General features: G+C 54.1%; 1 protein-coding gene across 1 annotated transcript in view; it reads right to left on the bottom strand.

The window, feature by feature from the left end:
* Window positions 1–2,981: 2,981 nt before the first annotated feature.
* The window catches only part of ITGB5 (integrin subunit beta 5), a 129,866-nt gene continuing 107,956 nt past the window's right edge, over window positions 2,982–24,891 (bottom strand). The window contains exons 11-15 of the mRNA XM_004606660.2: window positions 16,076–16,298; window positions 9,515–9,618; window positions 6,044–6,163; window positions 4,128–4,294; window positions 2,982–3,562 (exon numbers count right to left, since the gene is read on the bottom strand). Of these exons, the coding sequence (XP_004606717.2) occupies window positions 3,467–3,562; window positions 4,128–4,294; window positions 6,044–6,163; window positions 9,515–9,618; window positions 16,076–16,298 (710 nt within the window). The 3' untranslated portion in view covers window positions 2,982–3,466. The remainder of the gene's footprint in view (window positions 3,563–4,127; window positions 4,295–6,043; window positions 6,164–9,514; window positions 9,619–16,075; window positions 16,299–24,891) is intronic.

Genomic DNA, 24,891 nt, shown 5'->3' with positions numbered 1-24,891 from the left:
TAGGACGAATGGAGACGTTACTGGGCCTGCTCGAGCAAATTGACGATCAACAGGATGATAGTGATAGTGATAAAGATGTTCACAATTTATTACATTCAATATATAAACACCAGTCCTACCACCATTACACCTTCCCACCACCATTATTTCAAATTTTCACATTGCCGCAGCGTACTTATCTTGCATGTAGCTGACCCTGGCTCTATTCCTGACTTTGCATAGGGCCCACAGTATTGCCAATAGTGATCCCTGAGCACAGACAGGAGTAAGTCACCCTTCTCTCCTAAAAAAAGTTACCAATTTACCAGATCTGAAAGTTACCCAGAGACATCATTTGTGATGTGAATACTAAATCCCACGGAGCAGTGGGGACACTGGGGTGGGATGGAAAATAATAGTAGCATCACCTGAAGAGTGGGTCTTCAAGTAGCCTGTTCCTGAAGCTTCCAGCAGGGGGCAGCATAGACCTAGGCACAGCACTATTCAGGCCTCACACAGTAAATAGCCACAACTCCACACCAGGTGAAACAGGAGCAAACCATCTCATACCAGCAATTTTCAACCTTTGTATGTCTGAGGACCAGCACCTGTGTGAGGACTCCCCATACAACAGCAGTTAGTATCCACTGAGGCAGACCAACGGTTTTCAACTTTTCCCACCTTGGTATGGCAGTAGTGCACCAACCAACCTGATGTTCATTTGTTTAAATATTTCTTTACCTTTGACTTCTGTCCCCAAAGGATTTAAGGCCATTTCAGGCCATTTCACCAAGTCACAAGGTGACTGTTTATGTATTTATTTTGGGCACGGCAGAGAGATGATATATACCTGTCAGTGCTCAGGGATCACTCCTGCTGGTGCTCAGGGGACCACACAGGGTCAGTAGCATGGAAGGCAAGCGCTTATCCCACTCTGCTTTCTCCAGCCAGCACGGCTCTGCATCGTCCTGTTTACACAGGACAAAGGTAGCACCTCTTTATATCCAACTCCAGTAACTGGACCCTCGTTACTGACTGCTGTTTGTTTAATTCTTTACCAAAATGAAAGAAGATTTGGTCCAAAGCTGAGGACTGATGAATTTGGAGTGAAAGCTCAGTAGCCTTGAAGCAGTGCCAGGCAGAAAATGCACAATAAAGAGTGGAAGTAGGATATTGCTCTTCAAGCCCATGTCCTCTCTTGCTTATCTTGGCCTCTTTACACTTATCCCACTTTTGGAGAAACACATGTTCTCTCTTAAACGCATGCTTCCTCTATTTGTCTTCCCTCACCTTGTTCTAAGTAAGTTTAGTTCAGTAAGAACTGTCTTCAGCAAAAAGAAAAGAAAAAATCAGGGGTTGGAAGATCTGTCTGAGCACCACCTCACCCTGAGCCTCCCAATGTCTGGGCAAGCCTCTTTCCTCTGGCAATCAGCTTCCCCTTGTGGACAGGGGACAGGATGAGGCCATTAGTATGGTCCCAAGATCTCAAGTACTGTAAATCAAGAAAGTAAGCTCCGAGCTTTGGGCTTCCTTGGGTGGTAGGAGTTCGTCCTGAAAGTTGCTGATCCTTTCTTGGTGGCAGGAGGGGGGCTGGGCTGGCTCTTCAATGTGAGGAGGCCTAAGGATTGATCATTCTGGGGGTTACTGGGGCCACCCTGGCGGAGCTTGGGGACCTCTGCAATACTCAGTGACCAGGTGGTGTGGGGGGTCAAACCAGGTTACTGCACATCAGGCATATTGTAATAATCCCTGTGCTATCTCTCGGGCCCTGGAACTGTTCTTTTTTCGGGGGCGGGGGCACAGTGGGTGCACTCAGCAGTGTTCTGGGCTTGCTCCTGGCAGGCCTGGAGTTCTAAAGTACCCAAAATCTAGCCCAGGCGAGGCGCCTAGAAGGTGAGTACCGTAAGCCTTGTATTAGCTTCCTGTCCCCCTGTTGTTGACAATGACGTACAGAAAGTGATTCTGTATGAAAATTACATCTCGACCCTTCCTATCTGCATGATTTCTGCCCCCTCAGCACCTGGGGAGCAGAGGAGGAAGGTCAGAAGCAGTTGAGTCTTTGCTCTATCCCTTCCCAGCATCTTGATGACTGGGGTTGCACACACACACTCAGCCAGTGCTTGCCAGGTAGGATCCTGGTGGTGCTTATACGTGGGCCTGGCATTGGTGTTTGCACGTCTTGCAGATTGCTGGGGGTTGTAACTTGGTTGTGGGATGTGTGCGCATATACACACACAAATACACTCACACACACGCACTCTGTTGAAGTGCCTGGGGTCCCAGACAGTAGAGCACTTGGCACACGTGGGTGGCACCAGGGACCTAATCATTGGCCTCAAGCCTGTGAGGCAGGTGCTTTCGCCCTAAGCCTTCTCTGGGTCACCTTCCCTTCACCTCCTCCCTTACCTGTTGTGTGACTTCTGACAATTGTGCACCTGGTGGTGTTTCTCACACTCCTGTTGTGGCATCAGGGGTCCTACTGGCAGAGCAAGGTCACACCAGCAGTATGGGCAGCACTGGGCATCAGCCTCCCAGCCTCACACAGGCAAGATGCATGCTTAGCTCCCGAGCCACACACCGAGCCCTGGACGGGGATGGGGCAGGGGGCAGTGTCTAGCCAGGGACTTACTGGCAGGTACCACCAGTGGCTCACACTCTGACGGGACATCGGCCAGACTCTGCCACCATGTATGTACAACAGTTGATTCCACTGTTTGGCAAATAGAAAACACAGCCATATCATCAGGAGTTTAAATACTGATCATTTCAGAAATTTGCATTAATTGAAAGAAACTAGAATTTCTTTAATGAAGCTGCCGAATGGCAAGAAACACAAGTTGTATGTAACACTGGGATCAACTTACGCAAACTGGAAAGATGCCGAGGCTTGGCTCCCCGACCTGCCTTCTGGGGTCTGTGGAAAGCCCTCGGCTGCGGGGCTTGGTGACGCGCTGGTTCCCCCGGACCTCCTCGGCCCAATAAGCAGCACAACACATAGAGTGTCAGCAAAGGAAATCTTTTGGTTTTAATCTTTATTTTCCGATCTGCACAGTCATGTTCCTTTTGTGTTACAAAACTACTATACATACATGGACAGGAGAGGAAACACCTGCAAACTACACACCTTTCACGTCATCTCAACCCACCACCCACACCCACAAGCCAGCTGGACAGCAGGTGGGTGAGGCTCAGTGGCCGCCACGGCCGGAATCACACGTCTTAATCTTTAATTATGAAACTATCCTTGGGAAAGGCCTGTGCGGGCTGGACATGCTTGGGCACTCCTGGGGGCTCTGCTGCGGTGGGCGGAAAGGGAGCTCAGCCCGTGTCTTGGCGGACCCTGGGGACAAGGCCGACGCGAGCCCCCCTGTCCCCTGTCCCGTTCCCATGCTGTGCCCTGGCAGTGGGGCTCTGGCCCGGTCTTGCTGGACGTCGTGCATGGGCTACCGGGAGCATCAGTCTCTGACTCGTACCGTTTGTCCTCCGCTCAGTCCACGGTCCCATTGTAGGACTTGTTGAACTTGTTGAAGGTGAAGTCAACAGTGTGTGTGGAGATGGGCTTTCTGTACAGCGGGTTGGAGGCCTGTGGGGCAGGGCGGAAGTGTGAGCGGGTGCCCCCTTGGGAGGGGTCTCCAGAGCAGTGCTCAGGACGCCCAGGGCTCTTTCCGGCCACAGCCAGAGGTGCACTGACCATCGTGGGGGCCAGAACTCAGGCAGTATTCCAGCCCTTTGAGCTGCTCCCAGGCTCTGGGCCATGCTCAGGGTTAGAGGGTACCCCAGGTCAGGACTCGGGAGTGCAGGTAGCCAAGCACAGGGTGGCCACCGGTCCCTGGGATCTGGCCTCCCGCTTGTGCAGAGACCACGAAATGTGTCTTCCTCTTTCCCAGGCTCCCTCTGCACCTGTGCTTGGCATCGCGTGAGGGTTCAGGGAGGGAAACATGCAGGGGGCGCCCCCAGACTAGGCTGCTGTCCCATGGAGGTCCCCTATCTGGGTGCCACGCACCTGTGCCCATGAGCCAGGTGCTTCTCCCCACCCAGAGCTGGGCACACGGCCTCCAGGGACTGAGTCTGAACGCTAAAGACGTGGCTGCCTCCCCGACCTCAGAGGCCCAGACACCTGTTGGCAGCCCCCCAACCCCCAGCCTTACCATTTCATAGCGGGCCCGGGATCGCTCGCTCTGGAACTTGGCGAACTCCCTCCGGTCATGGATGGTGACAAGCAGCTTCCAGATGGCCAGCAGGGCGAGCCCCACCAGAAGGATGCTGCCCACCACGGCCAGCAGGATGGTTGTGGCATTGGGGGCAGTTCCACACTCTGGAGGGGATTAGGCGCGGGTCGGCAAAGCCACCTGTGCCCCAGGGCCCGCCCCCAGGCTCCCTCCGTCCTCTGTCCTCTCAGAGCCCCACAGGCTCCTGGGAGACCCAGGTCAGGGCAGACTCTCCTAATTACAGAAAAGGAGGCACCCCACGGCAGCCGACCCTCTGTCCTGACAAGGGCCTCGGTGCCAGCACCCCTTTGTCCTGCATGCTGTGTCACCCGACCTTGAAGCATCCCCCTGCCACTCCCCCAAACCCAACGCACACACAGGACACAGGGCTGCACTTAGGCAGGAGGGCCCACCAGGCTGCTGGGGCCACACTGTGTCTCAGCCAGACACTTGCAAACAAAGTTTTGATTTCAGAGGCCCCAAAGCAGTGTAGGAAACAAAGCCTTGTTTGCCTGTGTTCTGCTTTGTTTGGGGGCCACACCTGGTGATACTTAGGGGTCACTGCTTAAGGTGCTCAGGGGACCATCTGGGGTGCTGGGGAGTGAACCTGGGTCAGCTGTGTGCCAGGCAAGTGCCCTATCCACTTACTATCGGTCCAGCACCTTATTTTTCTTGTGTTTTTTGTGGGTTTTCAGGGGGTTATTTTTGGACCACATCCAACAGTGTTCTGGGCTTACTCTTGGCTCTGTGCTCCAAGGGTACTCTTGGTGGGACCTGGGGGATACTGAGTGATGCTGAGAACCAAGCCAGGGTCAGCTGTGTGCCAGGCACGTGCCGTAGCCTCGGACTCTCCAGCCCAGCAAGCCCCATTCGTGGTTCTGTGGCTGCTGCTGTCCAGACAGGGAGGGGAGGAGGGCAAGGACCGTGCCCACCATGCTCTCTCAGGTGCCAGGCGCGCCAGGGGTGAACCCAGGGCCCCACACAGGCAAGGAAGGTGCCCTGTCTCAGCCACCTCCCCGGATGCCACGGCTGGGGTCACACATAGCCTGGCCTCTGGCCCGGGAAGGGCGAGTCTGGCTCACTTGGCATCAATAGTCTTGGTGTTCTGCCCCCTCCTGCTCTCTTCAGAGAAGAGCAAGAGGGTCAGACCAGGAGCCCTAGCTACTCCAAGGCCAGCGATCTCTGCTCCCAGCCCCCGGCGGGCAGCATAGTTTGTCCAGACTGAAGCCAGCCTGGCTTGTCTCCAGGCACCAGCTCTGTGCATGACCAGGTCTGTGCCCGTGACTGGGGCCGATTGGCCCACCGGGCTGTGCTTGGCCTGGCCTCCCTGCTGCTCCCCACCCAGCCATGCTCCCCATCTGCACGTGGGGAGGCTCCAGAGCTTTCTGCTTCTCTCACCCACCAGTTCTGGGTTTTTGGTTTGTTTTTTTTTTCAGTTCTTGGCTTTACCTTTTGGCCACACTTGGTGGGGCGCGGGGGACCCCGGGATGCCGGGGCTCAAACCCAGGTTGGCAGCATGCAAGGCGAGGGCCCTACCTGCTGTGCTATTGTTCCAGCCCCATCTCACCCACCAACTCTGTCTCCCAAATGAGGCACTCCCACGGGCAGGCCCAGCCCCCTCAGAAGCCTGTGACCCCCAGGCCCTGCCCCTGCACAGGCTCCTGAGATCCATACTCAGTTTTCTTCTAATCTCTAGTCGAGCTGTGCTCAGGGGTCACTGATGGCGCCAAACAAGTGCCTTGGCCCCTGTTCTGTCTCTTCCGTGTAGGTCCTGATCTTTCCAGAGACCTGGAAGCCTCCCCTGCCGGGGAGGGGGAAAAGGTGCAGGGCTGCGCCTGAGGTCAGGTCTCACCCACCTGGTTCCCTGAGGACGGTCAGGTTGGTGCGCCCGCTGGGGAGCTCTGCGTAGGTGAACAGCATGACACAATCCTTGGCGGTTTTGTAGAAGCACAGCACTGTCTCCTGGTCATCTTTCCCTGTGAGAAAACCCTGTGAGAGGCTGTCTGAACCGCCAGGACACGGGCTGGGGGGAGGCCATGCAGAGGGCCCATTCCGAGTGAGCTGGGTTCCCTGGGATGCTCGGGTCTCTGTCCCGCCCTCTGGGGGTGGCAGTGCAGAGACAGGAGGGCGAGCGGAGCTGTGTGTGGACGTGGAAGGGGTTGAAACGGGCAGCGGCTGCGAGGGCTGGGAGCTGGTCAGGCCCAGGGCTCAGAGACGACAGGGGCACTCGGTGCCGTGAGCCTGGACACACAGGGCGCCTTTGTGAGAGGGCACCCCCGCACACACCGGAGGACCCTGGCCTCGCCGGAGCAGTGAGGCTGTTTCCCCTCAGAGGGAGAACTGAGCCTCTGTTCACCATGGCGGGGGGAGGCAAACAAGGCTTGTGAGAGCACTGTCCTACGCGACTTTCTGGGTGAGCCTCTTGGGTGCGTGAACGATGGGTGACTGTCTTTTGTTAGGAACTTCTGGGGTGCTGAAGCAGGGAGTGAGGGTGCTGGGAGTCTGGTGGGGCCTATTGCCTGGGGCCAGGGGGGCCCAGCCGCCACCCCCAGCTCCTGTGTGTTCAGAAGCCCCCTTTCTCCAGCACCCTCCGTCCCAGCGCCCTCTACACCCCCAGTCCCGGCCTGGCTGCCTGGTCCAGGCCTTATCTCCTGCAGGGGCTTCTCCGGGAAAGGCCGGACGGGTGTCCAGAGGAAAGGAAGAGGAGGTGAGGTGCTGAGCAGGAGAGCGTGCTGGGGCTGTGTGCTTGAGTCAGAGCTGTGGGCTGGTACTCTGACAGGGAGCATCCACTCTGGCGCATGTGGGCTGGAGGGCTCCCTACCCGGAGCCCCCAGGGCCACACTGCTGGAGCTTGGGGTAGGGTGGGGGTCCATGCAGTGTCGGGTTCCAGACTCAGGGCCTCACCCAGGGCAGGTCTGCACTCTTCACTCAAGCCATCTCCCTGCCCACACAGTAACATCTTTGTTCAAAAGAGTTTTGTCCCGCGACAAGACAGTTGAATGCGGTTCTCAGTTACAGGGGCTTGGTCATCGTGCTCAAACCCCAGGTCTGTGCGGGCCGAGGTAAGTGAACGAGGGCAGGATGGGAGACGGGCACACGGTGACACCCCAATGAGGCCTCCCTTGGGAGTGGCCGATTTATCCTGGAGGGACAGGCTTCCGCGAGGGCTGGGAGGCCTCTGTTCTGGAGCCCTGAATCTGGGAAGGCGGGGCCAGGCGTGTGGTGGAGTGTGACATTAGTGGAAGCGGGGCCAGGAGAACAGGGGGAGGCTCAGGACTCTGCTCCTCTGGCGCGGTGCGGGTCTGGCTCACAGGAAGTGCTCGCTGGAGGTGTGTTAGCTGAGCGCGTGGCTCCATTTGGTGTGACTTGGCACCAGCAGTTGGCCAAAGCCAGGGCGGCAGGACAGGCATGTACACAGGAGCCGGGGAGGAAGCCCAGGACCCACCAGGCGCCTGCATCTGCCCTTGCACCCCTGCTTAACCACTGGAAAGTGCATCACTGACTTGCTTTGGTGCTTTGACAATGCTGTATTTTAATGTTTTGACAGACCATCACCAGCATCTAATTCCAGATTTTTTTTTTTTTTACCCCATTCCTCTTAGCAGTCAAATTTCCTTCTCTTCCTAGCCCCTGGCAACACAAATCTATTTTCTTTCACTATACTGTTTTTCTGGACATTTTAAATAAAAGGAATCATACTTGTCCAAGTTGCAGCAGGTCTACTAGGCCCTTCACATCTTTATTTTAGTGGGGTTGCGAGTACACCGAGCAGTTCTTGGGGCCAACTTCTGGTGCAGTGCCATGGGCTCACTCCTAGCACTGCTCAAGGACTTATGTAGCACTGGGGACCAAACCTAGGTATCTCTCGTCCAAAGCAAGTACTCCTGCTCTTTGAGTCTCACCAAATCCTTTTGACGGCTGAATAATATTCCACTATGTGAACAAACCAGATTTATTTTTCCATTCATCAGTTGATGTTTGTTTGAATTGTTTCCAATGCTTGACTATTATGAATAATATTGCTATGAATATTCACCTGCAAGGGTTCACTTGCCTGTGTATTCAGTTCTCATTGTATAGACTGGGAATATAACTGCTTGAATGGCAGTTCTGTTTAGTTTATCTCTGTTTACTTTGCTTATGGTCAGTACTTGCTAAACTGTTTTCCAAAGAAGCTGCATGCTTCCACATTTCCACCAGCAGTGTATGAGTTCTAGCATAGACTTAAGGGATCTACAGAGTTCATGGTTCCATGTATACCAAGCTAAGACATGAGATTTGCATCTCTTACACTTAGATTCTCCTCACCTTGAACACAATGGATGTACCAGAAAAGATACAGATGCCAGCCAGAGATGGCTAAAAGTAAACCGCTCTGAACCTCTGAGCCCCTGGGCTCATGCTCAGAAATGGACCTATAGACTCTTATCCCCTGGTAAAGCAAAACGATGGGCAGTGTCACATTGCAGTTATTTGAATGAGAAGGATCCAGGATTGCAGCATTAGGTAAGAATTCCCATCCAGGGATGGGTGGGAGCTGCAAATGTGGGAGATCTGCTTTGGGAGAAGCACCAGGCGGCCCATCCCAGGTTCATGGTGGGCTAATGAGTCTCTGGATTCCTGGTGCCCGAAGCATCCTGAAGGCAACATGCGCTGAGGCTGGGGGGGGGGGGCAGAAACCAGTTCACCGTCCACCACTCATGACTTCCTGCCACCTGTGTGGACTCCAGACGTTTCCCAGGCACCCCTGCAGCTCAGAGTGACCAATCAATGTGGGCAGGAGTTCTGAGCCACTTCCTGCCCGGCCCACACAGACCTCCATAAAACCCTTTACTTGGTCTTTCTGTTTGCTAAGACAGCGGGGCAGATTCTGAGAACACTGGGAGGGTAGAACCATGGTCTAGTAGCTAATTGGATTGCTCACTGACTACATGCACAACCAGGAATGTCCTCACTGGACTGTCAGAGGGATCAAACATATACTTAAGTCACTGAGGTCTGGGATTTGTCGTAACAGTAAACATGACTTCTCCTGCTATTCCAGCATCTCAAGAGCCTGGGTGGGGGAAGGCATGGCTAGGAAGGTCCTGGGCTCAAGCCATAAAATGCAAATGTATGAACAGGCAGCCTGCCCCTGGAAATCCGGGGCAGCTGGAACTCTGGCCCTGGCAAGGACCCCTCCCTAAGGATGCTCCTGGGAAGCCAACAGTTGTGCCAAGGAGGCCAAAGCTGCTTCCACACTCAAGGTCGGTGCCCTCCCCGGATCCTACAACCCAGACACTGCCCCTGCATGTCACCGTGACCAGAAGGGGTGACAGTGCACTTACCGATGGCGTCTGTCCATGTGACCACCTCGTCCTTGCACAGAGCCTGACAGGTGTGGTTGTTGGCTGGGCTTGCCGAGTGCAGCAGCAGGCACTCCACACACTCTCTTCGGAAAGAGGCAGCACAAGTGGGTGTTAGTTCCACGCGCGAATGTGGGCTCCAGCAGTGTGGAGTCCAGACCCCTCCCCAGGCCGCTGAGGCGTGAACCTCTTTCTGTGCTCAGAGGTCTAGCGGGGACCCCAGGGGGTCTGGGAAGGACAGGGGAGTGTTGAGAGGCATGTCTGGTCTCCCTGTCAAGCTGAGACTTCCTGGGTCCCGATACCAGAAGCCAAATGCAGTTATGCTTCTACATCAAATCCTAACTGAGCACTGAGTTCTAGCTGAGTGACTGCATGGTAAAAATCCCTTTCCTGGCCTTGCAGAGGGATCTCAGGCACCCTCAGACCCTCTCACCAGGCAGAGCCAGAGTCCAGATGCCCACAGAAGACATCTCTGGGGCTGAGATAGCACAGCAGGTAGGAGTTTACCTTTCACATGGCCAACCTGGGTTTGAACCCCGGCATCCCATAGTGTCCCTCAAGCACCACCAGGAGTAATTCCTGAGGGCAGAGTCAGGGGTAACCCCCTGAGCATTACTGGGTGTGACCCAAATATGAAAAAAGAAGCCATATCTTTGAGAATAAAACCTGGGCTCCTGTAGGTCTCTGTTAATAGTGAAGTGAGAACATGGCTCTGGAGACACACCTCCTCCTCCCAGCTGTCTTGAGCACCCACCTGGCAGTACCCCCAAGGGTCCAGTGCTCATTTCCAGTTGTCTGAGGCTTCCAATATGCCCCGCAAGGAGACTGTTTCAATCTGCTATGGTTTTGTGGGTAATTGGGGGAGAGGAGGTCTGGAAATGTGGAAACTTTTTCCCTATACACTTGAAATTCTCCTTCCTATAACAAATGATACCCTTGGGCTGGAGCAATAGTGCAGTGCACGGTGTTAGCTTGCACATGGCTGACCCAGGCTCCATCCCCAACATCCCGCATGGTACCCTGAGCCCACTGGGAGTGATGCCTAAGTGCAGAGCCAGGAGTGTGGCCCTCAAAACAAAAACAACAACAATGATGCCCACACTACTGGAAACCTGTCCTGGAACCTTGCCACTTTGTTCAAAGTCATTTGTTTTTTTAACAAGAAAAAAAAAATCCTGGCCAGTGCTGAATGAAATGTCATTATTCAACGACCTGCCAGATGGTCTCGTTTTGCTTAAAGCCACTGTTTCCAGGGACCTATTGATGGTAGTAAGTGTGGATGCCCACCCTCTCCCAGCACTAGGCTCTACACAGAATACAGTGGAGGGGCGCACCTCTGCCAGGGAACCCACACTTCACAGGGGCCTTCTAAAGAATCTGGGCGAGCTGTGAAAAAGAGACACTTGGAGCTGCTTTCCTAAGGCCAACGTGCGTCCGTGTGTGTGTGTGTCTCTGTGTGTGCATGCGCACATGTATGTGTATGTGTGCTTGTGTATGTCTGTGTATATGTGCATGCATGTGTCAGTGCATGTGTGTATATGCGTGCATGTGTGTGCATGTATTTGTGTGCATGCTGTGTGTGCATGTATGTGTGTGTGCATGCTGTGTGTGCATGTATGTGTGTGCATGCTGTGTGTGCATGTGTGTGCACATGCTGTGTGTGTGTGTGTGCATGTGTGTGTGTGTGTGTGCACCTTGGGCCATACCCAGGGGTGTTGGGGAGCTATGCCCAGCTCTGTGTTCAGAGGTGGTTACCAGCAGTGCTCAGAGGTGGTTACCAGCAGGGACCTAGTGCCAGGAATGCAACCTGGGTCTTCTGCATAAAAGCATGGGAGTTAATCCCCTGAGCTAGCTCTCAGTTTAAATCCTAGTGTTCGAGAAAATGCTTGGAGAACATTAGTATGTAAGTATATAAATCTTACAGGGTCCAAACCCAGCCTCGGGCCATCTGCCACGATATCAGGGTGAATGAGTCTCCTGAAGCCCACAGAGCAGAAAACACTATCTGACTAGGTGTCTGTCACACCTGTTGGCACTGGGAGTGAGGCTGCCTGCTGGGGTCGCTGAGAACTGACCTTTGGTGAGGACTGGCTGGGGCACAATGACCAGTCTGACAATGCTGGGGGTCTGCACGGAGGAAGAGAGCCCCCAAAGCAGGGGCTTCCTCAGGACACTGGGTCAGGACCCCACGGCCTCATACTGGGAAAGGCCCCTGAGGTCTGCTCGGGGGAGATGCCCCTGTACCCACTGCCCCTGAGGACATGCGGGCTATGAGGCTAGACAGCTCACCAGCGAAAACAGAGGCAGCACCTTCACTATCATAAGCTATTTTTTTTTTTTAACTCTGTGGAAAACTCAGGACAGCTATGGTACCATTTCCAGTGCAGAACTGGGCCGGGAGGATACTTGACTCACTCCCTTATTTTAGCTGAGAACAGTTAGGCCAAAGCAAGGTCACGGCAGCTGGTCCCTCTTTAAGTCTTTTCTCTTAACTTGCTGACCCCTAAGAAGGAAGCAGAGTGCCAGGTGAAGGTAGCGGGTACAGCTTTCAGAAGACAGTTCCAATATGGGGCCAGCGCACACAGGAGGCGGGGCACTTGCATGCAGCTGATCCAGATTCCATTCCTGGCATCACATATGGTCCCCCAAGCACCACCAGGAGTGACCCTTGAGCACAGAGGCAGGAGCACTCTTGGATGTGGCCCCAAAACTAAGACAAAAAAAAAAAGAGGATTCCAATAGGTTCAAGCATCCAGCTATTGGGGCCAGAAACACAGTACAACAGGGAAGGTGTTTGCCTTGAGTGTGGCTGACCCCAGCGCCACATATTGTTCACGGAGCACTGACAGGAATAATCTTTGAGCACAGAGTCAGGAATAATCCCGGAGTACTCACTGGGTGTGGCCAAAAAATAAGGGGAAAAAATTCCTTCTATTCTAGAATTAGCCACAGAAGCCCTCCTCCAGGGAAGGACCTGAGGCAACTGACCCGGTTACAACCCACAGGGTCCTGTGAGGTCAGTGCCCGAGAGGGCAGACAACCAAGACTTGGCTTCAATTTCTGCTCCTTCTCACTGCCCTGTGGCCGGCCTCCGGTCTTCAGGGTTACACATTCAGCAGAAATGTCTCTGCATCCACCTCAGTCAAGATCGGTCCTGTGTCCACCCCTGGGTTCTCCGGGGTCAGCACGTTAGCCCCCATTCCCCACATCCGCCTGGGCTGAGGCTGACTGTGAGGACGCTGGAGCAGAGAAGCACGTTCTGACCAAGTGTCTGAACCCCATCAGCATGAACAAACAAGCTGCCCGGTGAGAGTGCGCCGGGACTGTTAATGGAAATCACTGAGGCTGTGTGGCGCCCTTGGCGAGTTCTACACGCTGGAGATCAGCTGCTGCTGCTGAAAGTCTTGAGACATTCAAAACCTGTGGCTCTCAGCAAACTACCAAAACAGCCAGGCAGAGTCACTGTGGCAGGGACTCTGCTTTTTTAAAAAAGGAAAAAATGAGTTGTGGTGCGGAACTTTGTACATCAATACTTTGGCACTAAAATAATGACCTAACCCAAACTGTAATAAAAAATGTTTTGGATGCCCTCCTTCCCCAGCTGCTGCCATGGCGACTCACCACCAGCCCTGCTCTGCTGATCAGGACACAAGCCAAGCAGCTAACAGGGGTGGGCACACTGGCCCCCACCCCACTCCCGGATGAAAACTCTGGGGTGCCCTTGGGTGTGAGCTGGGCCCTGTCTCCACCCTGCTGAGGTCCGGCAGACACACCCTCATCCCACCACTGCAGCCACGCCAGCAGCTCAGCTCCACCTCCTCACTAATATTCTCTGCAGTGACACCGAACTGTGAAAAATGTAAGGTACCCTGGTGCCCAGGCTGAAAACTTTAGGGTCTTCTTGTAGTCGGGGTGGGCAGCCTCCCCGCTGGCAGCAACGCCCAAACCCTGCAGCCATGGCCATATCTACTTATCTACTCATATCTGGATCCTAAAGTCTCTGAATGACAACACCTTCTACCTGATACTGAATTAACATCAACTAAATTCAACAAAGATAATAACACAGAAGGCTCAACTTGCACCAAACAGCTCAGCAAATCCTTAGACAAGGACTTAACAGCCCTGTGATGAGATAGAGCAATATCACATTGGTCCCCAAGCATGAAAACGGATTTTTTCTTTATTTCTTTTAAGGTTACACCCGGTGATACATAGGGGTTACTCCTGGCTCTGTATTCAGAAATTACTTCTGGGGGTGCTCAGGGGACCATATGGTATGCTGGGAATCGAACCCCGGTCAGTCGTGTGCAAGGCAAACGCCTTATCGCTGTGCTATCGCTCTAGCCCCCAAAACTGATTTTTTAAACGTATCAATTTTAATATTGGACCTTTGATATCTAATCAATTTCAGCTCTAGACTTGCGTCAACATTTTTGGCTTTTGTTTACATTTTTAAAAATAAATTAAAAAAGAAAAGAATAAAAATTGTTTTAGATTGAGGACTGGAGAGACAGTACAGAGGTTAAGATGCTTGCCTTGCCCTGCCAACCAGGCCTCCATTCCTGGTCCTACACGGCAGGAATGATTCCTGAGCACAGAGCCAGGAGTAAGCCCTGAGCACTGCTGTGTGTGACCCCAAGTCCAAAATAGTATTTAAAAAATTAAATTGTACACGGCTGTGAAAGGGATGGGGGAGGGGCTGTGTGTGTGAGGAAGAGTGAGGCTCCCTTTGGCTCCTGTTCTCTCCCTGTTCCTTCCTGTTGCTCAATGGCTGATAAAGTCCATGACTTCAAGGAAATAAACATTTTAAACTTTGACAGCAAAAGCAAGCCTTCCAGGGAACTTACCTGTCTGCTCACTGCCCCCTAAAAGGGGATGTAGAGGTTCTGGTCCATTTTCATGGACTCCCCTTGTATTGTCCATGCTTGACCCCCGAGCCCTTTCACACAACATGCCCCAGCTATGGGCACCAGACTCAAAGGGATTTGCTGGGGGCAGGGCCGGGCACCTCCCTTGGCACACTGTGGTATGGCTCAGAGGACAGACCTGGCGCACCACCCACTTCCTCCCACAGAGGCCGAGCTGCCGTCGGCTCTCCATTCCTAGCCCATGGACAGCGGACCTGTTTTCTCTCCTTCACTCTCCAGGGCTCCTCTCCAGCCATACAAGTAAAAGCTGGCCTGGTCTATCTTGTCCTTGGTCCTCGGCCAGCTCTCAATTACCCATGCCTGGATTATTTGTGGCAAACATCCAAGCCGGGGCCCTGCAGCCCTCCCAGTGAAGCCTTGTATATTGGGTAGGGATATTGTATATTGTATATTGGGCGGCCAGCGCGGCTCCGGGCACATGACCTCATTTCGTGATGGGCCCGAGCCAGACACTCCGCAGGGAAACCGGCCAAAGGCACATCTCGCAACTGCGTTCCAGATAAAGGCCAAGGTCTGTGTGACCGTTTGTTTGGGCTGATGCTGATGACACAGCTGTTTCCTGAGCAGGGCTCGAGAGAGTGGCACCCTTGTCTTCGGGCAGAACTTGTCTGCGTTCGCTCCTCTCACGTGCTCTCTGCTGCATGGGGCAGAGGGTGAAGAGGTTGGCCAGGTACAGAATCCGTGCCTGCGCACAGCCAGCTCTGATCATTCTAACCTCCATCTGTGCACATGAAACAGAAAACGCAGAAATCACTGCGGCTTCTCTCCTGGCTGCCTCCTTACGGTGGGTGCTTTCCCTGGCCAACTGACCTGCTGATTTTATTCTCTCAGTCTGTGCTGGGGGTGATGATGGTGTTTGTTCCTGGCTTAGTGGTTGAGGGTTGTTCCTGCTGATGCACAGGGGACCATAGGCTGCCAGGAAGTAAACCCAGGGCCTCACACACACAAGGCAAGTGGTCTCCCACTGAGCCCCATCCCTGGCCCTGACCATAGTGGGTTTCAAGCAGCACTTCCCCTCTGGGTCTTCTGTGAGACTGAAGATGCTCATTTGTGCAGGAAGGACACTGCCTTCACCTGTGGAAATGGGATGGCCCTATCCCTACCCAATATACAAGGCTTTACCCCAACCCAAGGCACAAGGCTCTATTCCTGCCCCAATACACAAGAGAGAGGCTCTATCCCTGTCCACAATACACAAGGTTCTATCCCCGCCCCAATGCAGAACAGAGCCAGCTCTATCCCTGTCCCACAACAGGACAAGGGGTGGAGGGGTGGGGGAGGAATGACTTTCTGGTGATGCTACTTTGATCTTGAAGCCTGTTTCACTTCATTTATTCATTATCTGGACATTTCGAAACTGGTTTGCTTTGTTGTTTAATTTTCATACAGAATCCTTCTAGAACCAGAAAGACTCAACTTTTGGTGAATGTTGTGAGTCCTGCTCACCAGCAAGGCTGGCTATCTGGGGATAGGGTACCAGGAGTGGGGAGCGAGGCGGCAGCCCTGAGGGCTGGGCTGGACAAAGTGCGTGCGTGTGTGTGTGTGTGTGTGTGTGTGTGTGTGTGTATACGCGTGTGCATGTACATGCACAGCTGTGGGGGAGGGGCCTTACCTCTTGGTGCTGCAGGCATCGGGGCAGGTGGGGCACTTCTCACACATCTCCCCAAAGGCCCCTGGCTCCGTGCACTGGCACTGCCCACAGACACAGTGCCCACGGCCACTGCAGATCTGGCCGTCCTTAGCCCAGCATGTGCTGGTGTCCGTCGAGCAGTTACAGTTGTCCCCGATGTAGCCCGCGTGGCACTTGCATTCTCCACAGTGACACTCGCCATGACCTGATGGGACACACACAGCACATCAGGGCTCAGCTGGGCCCAGAGCGGGACCAGGGCTCCTGTGAGCTACTTCTGTCCTCAGCTGTCATGTGATTAAGGGACTCCAACTATGTAACCGTCCTGGCACATGAAAGACTTAAAATTAAGTGTATTTTGGGGCTAAAGTAAGCCCTGTGCATTGCCCTGGTGTGGCTCCCAAACCAAAAATCCAAAACAAACCAAAGCCAAATAACTGCACCCCCCACACACACACACCGAATACAAACTCAAATACACTTCTGTTTCTGTTTCTTTCTTTCTTTTTTTTTTTTTGTAGGGAGGTAGGTTTGGCCCACATCCAGTGATTCTCAGATGACTGCATGTGGTGCCAGGGGTAAAGCCAGGCAAGCACTTAACACCTGCACTATCTATCCAGTCCCCAATACACTTAATTGAAACATCTCCTTTGTGCCAGGGGACTGGAGAGATAGAATAGCGGATGGGATGCTTGTCTTGCATACAGCTAACCTGAGTTCAACCCCAGCATCCTGTATGGATCCCCGAGCACCACCAGGAGTGATTCTCAAGTGCAGAGCCAGGAGTAACCCTGAGCACCACCAGGTGTGACCCCCAAACTAACAAACCAGCACACCCTGACCTTGTGTAAGCAGATATGGCAGCTGGCTTGATTCTAACGCATCTTCACTGCAGGCAGTCATCACGGCGCTGAGCCCGTGTCTTTACTGTAGGTACATTAGCAGGAGGCCGGAGGCAGGCCTGGGGCTGGAGCAACTGGGTCCTCCTGCTCCCCACTGACTCAGCCATCCAAGCGCTCACATAAGGGTGCCCCACAATCTCATCAGAACCCAAGTGCAGAGAGCCTCATCACTCAGCCTGCCACCTCATGGAGAGTAGGGCTGCAGGGGGAGGAGGGCCAAACCAGTGCTGGGAGGACTGCCTGGGAGATGCTGCAGGAGGCACAGGGGAGTGTGTGCCCAGTTGGGAGGGAGCACGACCACGCCTTCCCCTGCTCCCCCTGCCCCCAAATCCTCCCAGTGATCCAGCTACAGTCTGGTCTATCCAGCTCCATCAGCCCACTGCTGCAGGACCAGCTTGGGCAGGTGCCTGCCTCAATGGGCAATGCCTCCCTGACTGGTTGGTATTCCAGGGCTGGATCAGGAAAATTCCCCAACCTGCAGCCAGGTGGAAAGGACCCTTGGGTGTTGCCGTAGACTCACCTTTCTCGGCTGGCATCAGGCCCAAGGCTCAGGCACGTCCCTTCCCCCCACATGCCCACAGTCCCATATTCTCACAAATGCATCTTACAGGGTGTCACAGGCACCCGTGCACCCTGACGCTGGTGCCTACCACTGGTGACTCACACAGTTTATGTTATAATAATACAAAACCAATACAATGACAGTATAGCTAATAATCAGCAGCCAAAAACCAGCCAATGACCAGCAGTGATAGCAGCAACATAAATGGCCCTGGGGTGGGGATGGGGGCTCAGGCCACGCCCGGCCGTCTCGGGGCTTATTCCATGCTCCATGCTTAGCACCATCTGTGGTGCCTTAACCTCCTCCATGGCCTCTCCCAGCCCCAGAAATGCTTATTTTTGCCAAAATGTCATAGTACACTTCAGTTCCATCCAGTCTGCAATAAAGCAGTTCACTTACCGGGGTTTGGTATTTGGGCCACACCTGGCTGTGCTCTGGGCTTACTCCTGGCTCTGTGCTCAGGGGTCATGCAAAGCAAGCGGCCTCCTCGCTGTCCTATCTCTTGGGCCTCACAGGCTGAGCGCTATCAATGAAGCCACCAGATGGTAAGAGACACAGGTGGCAGTGCAAGTGTCCATAGCTTTGCCATTGTTCTGACTCTGCAGCAGCTCCTGTATCACTGCATCCCAGGAGCAGGAAAAGGCCAGGGCTGTGCAGCAGGCAGAACACTGGAGGCATGGGGGCAGCCGGGCACAGGGCGGGAACTGCTTCCTGCCCTAGCCAAGGTGTTTAGGCAGCAGAATGAAAGGTCGACAAAGACAAGTGGCAGGATGCTCTGAAGTGGGTGCTAGAGGCCAGGAGAGGAGGCAGTATGCTGTTTGGTTGGTTTTGAGTTTGGGGGCAAGTGTTCTGCTGAGGGGTGGCCCCATCACAGCCAGCAGAAACTTATCAGGCAGAGGGGCCTGCATCCTTGGGGCCACCCCACCCTCCCAGGCTGCAGAACACCATGAGGGTGAGAGCAGGTGAGTGAGCCCAGACTGAGGGTTTACGTAGAAAGCAAGAGTCAAGGGAGCCATTCCAGTGTGGATATGTACCACAGTCTCTTTATCTGTTTGTGGACTTTTGAGCTGTTTCCATATTTTGGCGATATGGATCTGGAGAGTATCATGTTGAGTGGAATCAGAGGGAGAGAGACAGACTCAGAACGTTCTCTCTCATGTGGGATATAAAGAAATGTCGTACGGGAATATCAGATGCCCCATGGCAATAGAATCAAAGAGCAAGAGAACTGGTCTTCAGTAGGAAGCTCGGCACTGGGGCAAGGGTGGGGGGGATAAGTCAGGGAAGGGAACTCAAGGACAAAGGGAAAGGGACAGGTATACAGTGGGGGTGGGAGGGAAACCGGGACACTGGTGAAGGACTGGTGTTGGAACAGTGTAAGCCTGCAACTCAATCATAAATATCTTTGTAACTTTGTAATTAATGGTGATTCAATGAAAACAAACAAACAAAAAAAGGAATCAAGAGCAGGAGATCTGGAGGGCTGGTGCCTGCCCAGTCACCGGGCTTTGCAGAGAGGGAGAAGACTCATGGCCAGCCAACAGGAACAGTGGATGGACCTAACGAGCCCCATCTACTCTGGTGGGGTGTCCCTGAGGGGTGGCAGTCTTCATCAAGTGGAGAGACAGGGGTTAAGGGGAATGCTTTGAACATGGTCCACACTGGTCCAATCCCTGGCAACACATGGTCTCTAAGGCACTGCTGAGACCCAGGGAATCTGCAGCCCAGCATCCCCAGGCCTTTACCCTGAGCTGCTGCGGGGGACATGGCCTTGGGGCCTCAGATGGTTTATGGCTTCAGAGCAAAGTCCCCAGGCCGGAGAGAGAGTACAGGTGAGGCAATTGTCTTGTACACAGCACTGGGGGGTTGATGCCCGACACTGCATAGGGTCCCCTGAGCTCCTCCACAAGTGATCCATGAGCACAAAGCCATGAATCAGCCTGAGCAGAGCTGGGTGTGACCCCAGACATACAAAAAGCAAAGTCCCAGCACGGCATGAGGAAAGTAGCCCAGGCTCCATGCTGCAACCACCAGAGTGCTTGTTCTCAGGGACCCCAAGCATCTCAGTTTAGTTGGTGCCATTTCACTGCCTTTCAAAGATGAGCCTAAAGCAGCTACAGCAAAGATGTGGCACGTGCCTCACATCCTCATCTGTCCCAGGGAGCCCAGATGTGGCCTCAGGACCCTCCTTCACACTATACTCCAAGGAGGGCCTACCAGCTGAGGGAGCTGGCACACAAGATGCAGCAGTTTGCTGTCTGGTACACATTTTTGCTGTTCACTGTCCCTGATGTGATACCCAGGCGTTGCCTATACTTAGTGGCAGTGTTGGCTGGGTCATACACTTTTGTTGTGGTGTCTGTACAGAGTTATTAGTTGTATGCTGGAGATTCCAAACAGGAGAGCTGTTGGATTGCACCTGAGTATGTGGGATGGTGCCAGGAATAGAACTTGTGGCCTCACGCTTGCAAGACTGCTGCTCTACCATTGAGCTATCACCCCGGGTATGGCTTCCAGGTCTCCTTGAGAAAGTACGATCTGTATAGAGTATCAAAAACTGTACAGATCTGTGACTTGATCCTCCATTCTCGTCAGGGTCTGCAGGTGGGGCTCAAGCTGCTTATGTCAGGGAGTTCCCACATATTCTGGCAAGCTCTCAAGTGCTTGAATTCCCAAACAGGAACATAAACAATTAAACAACGAGGAGGGTTGGGATGTAGCTCGGCAGTAGAACAGGGTCTAGCAAGTGTAGGCCCTGGGTTCCGAACATCCCCCACACTGCCAAAAAGCCAGACTAAAACAAAACAATAAGGGCCATTTGGATCCCAAAGGGTCCCAAACTGTCAGTTACCAGTGAACTGACTGGGACAGTGACCGTGGCTAGCAGGCCTGGTGGGCCTAAGCCAGGGCTCTTCACCAAAGCCAAACCAGTTTAGACTATACACCCCCCCCCCACACCCTAATAAAGTGTGCTGAACTTCCTGAAGCCTGTTTAACATTGAAAAATGTTTCCTTTACACATTACTATGGTGCTGGTGGGGGTGGGGAGCATGCAAATGCGGAAGCAGTTGGTAAGCTGTGAATGTGCAGGTTATTATTAGCACTACCTTTGTTAGGATGATGGATGGCTAAATGGACAGGAAGTTGTAAATGTGTCTATTTAGATGGCATCTCTGCAGAATTCAACAGCTCTCCATCAGCAAAGCAGTGCTGGTGTGGGCTGTGCGCCAGGCGGTGGGGGGCGGGGGGGCTCGCTTCCTAGTATGAAAGAGAATGTCGGCTATTTAGAAGGGGGCACCCTGGAAGCAGGCTTGGAAGGGGCTGGGGAGGGGGAGGGCCGGGAGCTGGCAGCCTTGGAGACAAGAGAGCTGAGTGGCAGCATGGTAGCTATGCCAGCCTGGGTGGCGCAGACAGATCTTCCTGGGCTGCTGAGTTCTGCCCAGATGGTGGAGAGGTGAGGACAGTCCCGCTGTGCTGTCCTGAGAGTGTGGTGGCACGTGTCAGCACGTCCTACAGGGAATGTGGTTGGGAAGAGGGACAAAGAGACAGGGAGGGAGGGGGAAAGGGGATTCAGAAGATGGGGTATGGCTTAGCACACTTCTGATTAGGGGGTTCCCAAAAGGTGACCACTAGAGAGAGACCCCACCTAGACCATGAGAGGGACTGGGAGGAGAGTGGAATGGGCCAGGGCATGCAGGGCCCCCAGCCGCTCCCTGTCATGCTGGCCCTGCTCCCAGCAATGCCCAGGGTGATCTGGCTCTGGTGGCTCTTTCCCAAGACCAGTCACCAGGAAGGGTCCTGCTAGCACCCCATCCTAACACCACTGGATACGGTCCTTCTGAAATAAGTAGAGCTGTGTGTGCACCATCTGTGAGCCAGTATGATGCACTCGTCAGGGTTAGACATCTATCCAGTGCTCAGTAAAGGCCAGCTGTCCCCCTGGGAGGGACAGTGTGTGTGTGTGGGGGGCAAGACTGTGGGGGGCTTGGCTCAGATCCTCAGGGTCAGTAGCTCCTGTGGCCAGAACAAGAGAATATGTGACTCACTGGAGTGGCCTGGTGGGTTCCCAGGACTAGGTGTGAGGTGATCCCAGACCCAGGCTGGTCCCTGCAGGGGCACCTGAGGGCCAAGCAGGGGAGGGGGGGCAGGCTGGGTCACATGTCTAAGGGGGCTCAGTGGCTCCCTTGGTGCAGCCTCACCTACACTGGTTGGTCTGCAGAGGCCCTGGGCTCCGGGGTGGCCTCAGAGCATCCTGCTGAGGGCTGCGGCTGTGAGCGGGTGTGGGGCACACAGGCAGGCATGGGGCTTCTCCGCTTTTCCTGCCCCCTCTCTTAGAGGCCTGGCTCCAGAGTGAGGGGCATAGTCAGACGGCCATCAGTTCCTTAAGGCTACAACGGCTCTCCACAGCGGGTCCAAAAATAGCCTCCCCGGTTTGGGAATGCACTTCTGCAGAGCTTCCGGAGCCTGTGACATCTGTGCCAGCTCCAGGGGGCCAAGGAGGGGCACAGGGCCCAGTTCCTGGCCCAGGAAGGCAAGACCTGTTCCCCTTTCTCACGGCCCCACGATCCTGTCCTGCACCCCACAGACGCTCCTCTCACACTCTCAGTCTCTGCCTCTCTGCATCTGCGTGGCGACTGTCTGTTTGTCTGCCTGTCCTCCTCACTCCTATCCCTGCCCCTCCCCACAGCTCCCTGCCCCACAGTCCTCCCCTCAGAACAGGCCTTCCTGTGGACAGGAAGTGGCTAAGAGGAAACTGAAAGAGAAGGAAGGGGAGTATGTGTGCTGAAAGCCTTCGCTCACTGGGGGCGGGGGAGGGTCCCGCCTGCCAAGTCTCCTCTGGTCTCTGGACTGGGCACCTTGGATGAGAAGCTGAAACTTTCTGACAACAGTTTTACAAGAGTGGGAAACTCTAAAGGCTGCCCAGCACCCCACGGTCCACCAGCACCAGGGTAAGCCCCACCAGGTACAGTCCCCAAACCAAAGGTGGGGGTTAGGGGGACAGTTCAGGGATTCGGACACTTGCCTTCCATGCAGCTGACTGGTTTGATCCCTGACAAATGTCCCCTGAATCCTCATGGTGTGTGTGTGTGTGTGTGTGTGTGAGGGTGAGACCCTGAGCACAGACAGGAGCAGCCCTAAGCACCACCTCCAAACTCCAAAATAAACAAAAGAGACAGCACTGGAGAGAGTACAGGAAAAAAGGCACTTTTCTTGCATGTGGTCAGTTTGATCCCTGGCTCCTGAGCAGAACCAGGAGTGACCCCTGAGCACAGAACCAGAACTAAGGGACTGCTGGAGCAATAGTAGGGTGGGGAGGGCATTTGCCTTGCACATGGCTGACCCAGGCTCAATCCCCTGCATTTGATCTTCTGTGAACTGCCAGGAGTAACTTCTGAGTGCAGAGCTAGGAGTAACCCCTGAGCATCGCCAGGTATGGCTCCCAAATAAAAACAAACAAACAACAACAACAACAAGAAAACAGAGCCAGGAGTAAGCCTCCAGCAAACCTGGGCATGGCCCCAAAGATTGAAAAAGAAAGGAGTCGGAAGCCACCCTGGAGGTTTCCGTGGTTGGTCACTGGGGTCCCCTGGGCTGCCACAGGACTAGGTCCTGCCTCCCTGGCACTGGAGCAGAGCCAGTGGGCCGCCCCACCTGGGAGAGAGGCATCTGCCAGAAGGGCCCCAGCCCACACTGCTGCCCAGGACCAAGCTCACACTGATGTCTGCGCAGATGGGCAACAGAGGGCACGGTGGGCCTCAGCCTGGGACCCAGCTGCTGGCACTCTCTCTGTCTCCCTGGGGATCAGCAGGCCTGTTACATAAGCGCCCTCCGTGTCCTTGTGTGTCCCTGTCCGGCCAGAGCCGCGTGGCGCCTCTGCCCTCCCAGCCCTTCCTGAGGCTGCTCCCCTAGCTGGGCTCGAGTGCCAGGAGAAGGGAAGGGTGGGGATTCGGGAAGTGCACAACGAGCTCCAGTTCGCTCATTGGTGATGGTGGCCGGGCTACAGGATCCTGCGCAGACGGAGCCCGACTTGGAGAGCCCCAGAGAGCAGCTGCCTCGCTGGCTTGCTCCGGCTTCCTGTGTAAACACAGCAGGGGCTTGCCAGGGATGAGCTGATGCCCGGAGGCCATGCCAGCCAGGGCTCCTCCCCCCTGAGAAGGCCAGTGCAGCCTTGCTCCGTGCCCACAGCTCCCTGGATCTGCTTAGTCACTCACTGCTACTGGAACTGCCATGGAACTGCCTGGCCAGGGTGTGGTTTCGGCTGCTGTAGACTCTCAGCTGACTCCTGTTGGCTTTGGGTCCTCGGCAATAAAAGAGGCACAGGACCTTGGATGGGGATGGTGGTGGCTTTAATGCCTTTAAGAAACCTGTTGTGTCATGGGGACAACAAGCTCTAACAAATCTCACAATGAGACCAGAGAGATAGTATAGCGGGTAGGGCGTTTGCCTTGTCCATGGCTTACGTGGGTTTGATCCCCTGCATCCCATATGGTCTCCTGAGCACTACCAGGAGTAATTCTGAGTGCAGAGCCAGGAGTAACCCCTGAACATCGCTGGGTGCCCCCTTCCCCCAAATCTCTTAATACTAGAGACTCTGCAGCATATCTGAAATTGGTTGATCATTGTCCTCAGGGCTGTGCATAGCTAACTCCTTATTCTTCCCAATGATCCTACTGGTGATACAACTATTACCTAATTTTTGCAGATATGGAAAAGGAAGCACAGAGAATCCAAGTATTTTATCCAAAGCCAGAAGACAGGATAGGTGTCAGGGTGAGGATCTGAACTGAGACTGGAGCCCAACCCCCTCACCATTACCCCTACCACCTTTCTAGTATTATCTGGTAATAATTAAGTGGGAAAAAGATGGCAAACAGGTGGGGAAATAACTCAAGGACTGGAGAACATGCTTAGTGCGTGGGAGTCCTGGGTTCAGTTCTTGTGACTGCATGGTCTCCTGAGCACTACTGTGTATGGCCCCATGATGACGGCAAGAAGAAATGACAACATATATGATAAACATTCAAGAAAATTCGGTAGAACTAAAGCGCCAAGTGACCCACCCCCAAGGCAGGTTCTATTCGTCACTGCCCCTTAAACTACTCTTGACCTCTGTTCTCTACTCAGTAAGATAAAGGCAATGGACCGTGCTCCTCCACCTCTGACATTTGCACCTAAGATCAGAGCAAGGAGAAACTGAAAGAATTTATGACAAACCAAGCTGCACGGTATCCTGCAGAGGAGTGTGGAAGCCAGGAATGGTGGCGTCCACTGCTGCAGCAAGCCAAGCTGTGAAGAGGACAGGAAAACGTCTCTGGAGGCATGAGGACAAGGCC

Source organism: Sorex araneus, chromosome 2 (genome assembly GCF_027595985.1).
Source record: "Sorex araneus isolate mSorAra2 chromosome 2, mSorAra2.pri, whole genome shotgun sequence".
NCBI lineage: Eukaryota > Metazoa > Chordata > Mammalia > Eulipotyphla > Soricidae > Sorex > Sorex araneus.
This window is presented reverse-complemented; position numbering and strand designations above follow the sequence as displayed.